The sequence below is a fragment of the Peromyscus maniculatus genome, chromosome 9, assembly GCF_049852395.1.
Source record: "Peromyscus maniculatus bairdii isolate BWxNUB_F1_BW_parent chromosome 9, HU_Pman_BW_mat_3.1, whole genome shotgun sequence".
NCBI classification, from domain to species: domain Eukaryota; kingdom Metazoa; phylum Chordata; class Mammalia; order Rodentia; family Cricetidae; genus Peromyscus; species Peromyscus maniculatus.
In genome coordinates, this window is record NC_134860.1 from 68434578 (window position 1) to 68440683 (window position 6106).

General features: G+C 51.7%; 1 protein-coding gene across 1 annotated transcript; it reads right to left on the reverse strand.

Annotated features, from left to right (window-relative positions):
• Window positions 1-350: 350 nt before the first annotated feature.
• Window positions 351-5649, reverse strand: Polr3d (RNA polymerase III subunit D). The gene is made up of 9 exons (XM_006989098.4): window positions 5516-5649; window positions 5134-5303; window positions 4481-4524; window positions 3453-3604; window positions 3186-3310; window positions 2190-2358; window positions 1564-1829; window positions 1254-1406; window positions 351-1114 (listed from the first exon to the last, which is right to left on the reverse strand). Exons 2-9 carry the CDS (start codon window positions 5296-5298, stop codon window positions 992-994), a joined length of 1197 nt encoding a protein of 398 aa, XP_006989160.2. The 5' UTR covers window positions 5299-5303; window positions 5516-5649; the 3' UTR covers window positions 351-991.
• Window positions 5650-6106: the final 457 nt, after the last annotated feature.

A 6106-nucleotide genomic window follows, 5' to 3' on the forward strand; every position in this document is an offset into this window, starting at 1 on the left:
ACATGCTCCAGGCCCCAGGCTCAGCACCAAAGAACAACAACCAAAAATAAATAAATAAAATAAAATAAAAATAAAAAGCAATGTACAAAATGTCACAAAAGTAGGGATATGAGCCGGGGCGTGGTGGCTCACGCCTTTAATCCCAGCACTTGGGAGGAAGAGGCAAGTGGATCTCTGTGAGTTCAAGGCCTGCATGGTCTACAGAGATCCAGGACAGGCTCCAAAGCTACACAGAGAAACCCTGTCTCAAAAAACAAACAAACAAAAAAAAGGAGGGATGTGAGCAGAAACAGTTACTTCTTCAGAGTATAATGCTCATTTGTTTAGTTTAGTAAATGACTCAAACAAAGGAAAAGGAAACTAACATTTATTGGGGCATATACATATATATATATATCATGTATGCCTGGCCTTGTGCAAGGAGTTCTCAGCTACAATATTCCATTTGATCCTCACACCAACCTGTGAGGTAGGTTATTATCCTCCTGTTTGTCGGATGAGGAATATGAGGCTCAGAAAGGTTAGGCAGTTGGTTCAAAAACACAGAACCAGAAACCAGTGAGCTGGAACTGAGTCCCAAGTCTCAAACTCTACCCCTAGTCTTTCCTACCTGCTGGAACCCCTCCCCTCTTCCCTATCCCCATAGCCCATGGCTCCCCAACAAGAAGTCTGCCCATCCTACCTTGGGAGGATGCAGTCAGTTGTGGGGATTAAGACATAAATAAAAAATAAATAGCAGGTCAAGTCCCAGCAGTGAGGATGTCCCTTCCATACTCATGCTGTGGGAAGGTCACTGTGCCATTCACAGCTGCTGGGGGTGGGGGTGGGGGCTGCAGCATGGGCCCTAATCGGGAGAAACTGGAACCACAGCTGCCAAAGGCTGCAGTGGGTGGGCTAACCGGGTCCCTTCTGGGCTGCATGGCTTTGAGAACAAAACGTCTGGAGCAGGCAGCAGCCGTGGGCAGTCACCATCCTCCTCCATCTGTTCATTTCACCGGTGTTTGTGATCCAAGAGGGATTCAAAATCGGGAGAACACACAAGTTTGTGCTTCACATGTCCCAGGACTGTCATCTCCCCTGTCCTGCTGTCTCCAAGGCCCACAGACACCAGCTCCTGCCATTCAACAGAGACAGCAGTGAGAACCACGCATCCAACTCAGCCCTCAGTCCTGGGACCCAAGAGTCCCCCTCACTGCCTCAGCACAGGCCGCTTAGTACTTCCCAAAGCCTCTCCCTGGCTCCCAGGGTCTCACCTGCAGGAAAGAGCAGGTTGTTCCCATGGTCACATCCAGGGTCACCTTGCCCAGGAGGAGCTGCACCTTCCCCGATTTTCGGATGAGCAGCTTGCCCACTTGACCCTCTGTCAGGTCAGCCAAGGTACAAGCGTTCTCTGCCAACCTAGCTTCCTGTGGAAAGGAGATAGACACTAGGCAACAACTTTCATGAACGAACCCCATTCTGTTTCCCAAAGAGAAATGCATCTGCAGCAGAATTCTCTGCAACAAGGACTGTGTCCCGGAGCTATCAGCCTGCAATTTCCCCAGAACTCGCTCTTGAGCATACCCGGTCTTTCTCCTGCTTTATGACTACCATCTGTCCATCCTCGGCCTGCACCTCTGTCTTGATAGGCTTGATGTCCTGAGTGGGCGGCTGCCCAGGAAGGGTATCAGGCAGCTGAAGGAAGAGCAGCTCCTCGTCCTTGCTGAGGCTCAATTCCCTGAGCAGCTCTGCCACAGACACGTCCTTCGGGAGACCAGGGGTCTTCCTGGCTGTTTTGGAAGGGACCTTCGCCTTGGCCTCCTCTTCCTCATCCCGTGGCTCCTCTTTCACTGCCCAAAGTGAGATAAAGGAAAAGACATCAAGTAGCCACCCACCACGTCAGCTCACTGTTCCCAACCCTTCACACCCATGCATCCTACCACTGCTCAGCCAGGAGGCTGGAGCTGCCAGTTATAAAGAGGAGCAAGAAAGAAATTGGAGAGGTGTGCAACTTCTCTAAGACGGGACAGCTGAGGCTGAGTGTACTGCTACACAATGACATGTGAGCTCTGGGGAGAGAATCTGTCTTTGTTCTGTGCCTATACTTTTGAGTAGGAATGAAAAGGAGGCGATGGTGAGCAGCAGGCTTGGAGGTCACGTGAGGGCTTCTGGGGACCGCTAGGGGACAGAAGTGAGCTGACACAGGCTACCTTTTACAGAAGGCACGTCCACTTCCATGTCTTCTTCCTTGGGGCCAGCTGAAAAAGGCTTAACATCTGGCTCTTCATTCTCCTCCTTAAAAAGCCACCCTGAATGAGCCAGTGGCAGCTGCACGGGCATGTTCCGTGTGTCATTCTTGAGCCCTGGGTCATCGATGAACTGCCAAAGAGTTGAGTCACACAGAATGTCAGCATGTATGCCCAGGTCACAGTCCACTTCAGTACCCATCTCTCTTGTAACCAAAAGCTCCAGCACATCAGTGAGCCCCGCACTCCCTGCCCTGGCTCCCTAGAAGCCTGTCTGTTGTGGAATATTGCTTTAACTATGCTAAGATGGGCTACGTTTGCTCCCTGCATTTGTTTAACCATGTAAAGATGGGCTGCTCTCCCTGCCTAAGGCACCTGATTGGGCTACTAAAAAGCTGAATGGCCAATAGCCAGCCAGGAGAGGGATAGCTGGGGCTGGTGGGCAGAGAGAATAAATAGGAGAAATCTAGACTCGGGAGAGAAGAGAATGAGGGAGGGACAGAGGGAGATGACAGACAGCCAGACACAGAGGAAGCAGGAAAAGTAGAACATACAGAATGAAAAAAAAAAAAAAAAAAAAAACAACAACCCATAAAAAGCCTTGAGGCAAAATGTAGAGGAAAAAGAAACAGGCTAATATAAGTTATAAGAGCTGGCCAGATGGTGGTAGCGGCACACGCCTGTGCACTCAGGAGGCAGAGGCGGGTGGATCTCTGTGAGTTCGAGGCCAGCCTGGTCTACAGCATGAGTCCCAGGACAGCCAGAGTTGTTAAACAGAGAAACCTTGACTTGGGGAAAGAAATGAAAAAAAAAAAAAATTATAACAGCTAGGGGGGCAAGCCTAAACTAAGGTTGAGCATTCATAACTAATAAGAAGTCTCCGTGTCATGATTTGGGGGCTGGGGGGCTGGGGGTCTGAGAAAGCCTGCTCCACCTGTCCCCCAGGCTCCTGGTACCTACATCATCCTTCTCCAGCATGCGCAGGATCTGCTTGGTCTCTTCGTCTGTTTCTCGCTTCTCTTTTTTGATGTTGATGATATGGGAAGGTCCCATGTCTGACATATCCACTGTCTTATCCCAGTTCCCTGTGGGAAATCATCCTGTTCACTAGGGATAAATAAGGAAGATGGCCACAGCAAGGAAAACCAAACTGGGAATAGAGAATTCCATTACTCTGCCTTCTCAGGCAGTGTGAACTGAAACCCAGAACAGATCCCTTCTGGGTACCTTTTTTTTTCATCATTTCTGCAGGGCCCTGCTCGAAGATAGAATGGGACTGGATCACTTCCGGGCGGCCACGCCCCCGCCCGTGACCCTCACGTTGGCGGTCTCTATCCCGCTCACGCTTTTCCTTCTTCATGGTTACATCTTCCTTCGGTCTGGAAATGAGAACAGATAAAAGGGTCTGCCTCAGAAAACTAACCCTCCTTGCCCACCCCGTTTCATCCACCTGAGCAGAGTTCCTGAGGCAGTAAGTACATCAGGGCAAGCGGAAGCCAATCCCTTGCCGGAGCCTTTTCTTCTTTTGTAAGGCAAGGCCTTTCATTTCCCTTTACTTTACCTTCTTGTCCAAAATGTGGGGTTTTTGTTTTGTTTTCCACTGCCTGAAAGCAGGAAGGCTGGGACGAAGAGGAACTTGAGAAAGTGAGGAGCTCAGCTCCACCTTAGCAGGATTACAAGGTGGCCCAAACTACAAGAGCTGGAGCCTTCTGGATGGTTGTGCGGCCCCTGAAGTTTCCTTTTCCTCTCCTCTCCTCCATTTCCTTCTTCCCTCAGGTACTCTCTGCCATGTGTCCATTGGTGCAAAAGAACCACCCCGTCATGGACTAAAATCTCCAAAGCCTTGAGATTTTCCTCTCTATAAATTACCTCAGCTATTTTAATAATTTAATAATTAATTAATTTAATATTTAATAATAAATAACTGTAATCAGTTAAAAAAAAAAAAGAAAACCTCTAACACAAAGTGCCTTGGAGCCAGGCATGGTGGGGCGCACTTTAATCCCAGCACTCAGGAGGCAGAGGCAAGCAGATTTCTGTGAGTTCTAGGTCAGCTAGTCTACAGAGGGAGTTCCAGGATATTGAGGGCCATGTAGAAACCCCGTCTCAAAAACAAATGTGCCTTTACCTAACCTGGGACAAAGGGAGAACCATCAGTTCTACGCTAATGGCATAAATTAAAACTTCTGAGCCACACACCTAATTACGAATTCATAGCAACACAGGGTAAGTAATCATTAGTCTTAGCCACTTACTCTTCCTTGATCTTCCGACTGATGATATTTGGGGTGAAGGTTTTCTGAAAAGTAAAATACAGTAGTGTTTTCAAAGTGCTATACGGACCACTCAGTTTCACCTGGGAAACAGTTCTGGAAAGGCTTAGAAAGACCGATCTGTCAGCACTCACAAACGGATGACACAGTGGACAGTTCCCAGAAGCACCCAAGGCAAAGCTAAGTGACTTTATTCCGTGTCATTCTGCTTTTTCCTTTCAGACCTAGTCATTACATCTACAGTTTTGTACATAATGGAAGAGGGCAAAGATCAGCTAAGGTCACGCCTACGAGTCATCACATACTAGATCATTAGTTTCAGTGGCGGCATCCACAGAGTTCTGAACACTCAAAACGGCCAGAAAAGCTTACGGCTGCCTGACTTCCGTGGGATTTTTAAAGGTGTCCAAACCTAAGAAGCCCTTCTGAAGGTCCTGAATTAACTAGGTTCCCTGCCTTTTAATTGCACGTGAAACCATCTCAGTATTTGGTACCAGCACCTTGACTTGAAGGTCTCCCGAGAGGTTAACATGCCATCAGGGACGCTGCAGGCCCTACAAGAACATCAGCAGTTGCATCCCTACGGCCTGCAACTCACGGTATTTGGGTTTCTGCACAAACAAGCTCGCAGGTACCTTCTTGACTCCGCCAAGAGTGAGGTCCCGGGAGCGAATGGAGGGAAGGCGGCCCGGCGTAAGGGGGGGTGCGGGCCGTCGGCCGATCAGCCCCCGGCCCCCAGAGAGAAGGGGTCGCGGCCCTCCAGGATTGCTGGGCTCGCCCGCAGAGTTTCCTTCCGACATGGTTCCTGGGGGAAAATGGGTAACGAAGTGACTCCACGGGCAGGACGCGCGGACCCGGGGCGGAACCCCACCCACGTGGCCTCCCGCTGCCCCCCCCCCGCCCCGGTCCGTGCGTCGCTCTCGCCGCTCCGCAGCTCCTCCCCGTCCCACGTGGCGAGGCTTCCCGGAGCACCCCACCTCCCGCCACCGGCCCTCTTCCCGGGACCGCCGGACGCACCTGCGCTGAGGCTCCACGCCGAGCGTCAACGACCTCACCTCCGACACGACCCGCCACGGGCACCTGCTCTCCCCGCCGGGCGGAAGTCTGCGTGGCAGGGACCGGGCGCTGCCATCTTGCCCTGGGGCGGAAGTGACATCAGAGGGGCGGGACCGGACCATAGTATTTATCCGACGGCGCCTCGCTGCCCTCCGCCTTCTCTTCCCGGTTCTTCCCGGAGTCGGGAAAAGCTGGGTTGAGAGGGCGAAAAAAAAAAAAAAGGATGAAGGGGTGGAATGGGAGCTGCGGCGGGATGTGACTCGTGGGGGCGTGTCTCGACCCTTGGAAGGGAGTGGAGGCGTGGTCCTCAGGGTGGGTGGTGGGGCTCCAAGGTCGCCTAGCTGCTGTGTGTGGAGTCCCACCCCACACTGCTTAGCTTTTGGGAGCAGTGGGGTCGCCGCTCGGGATGGGGCTGGGGACAGAGTGGCCTCAGGGCAAGGCTGGCTGCAGCTTCTCCGCGTTGACCTTGGAGTGGTCACTGTACCTCCCGGTCTTGTCCTTTGCTCGGCAGCGCCTTCCCTTGCCCTCCCCTTGGGTCCTGGGGTGTGTCAC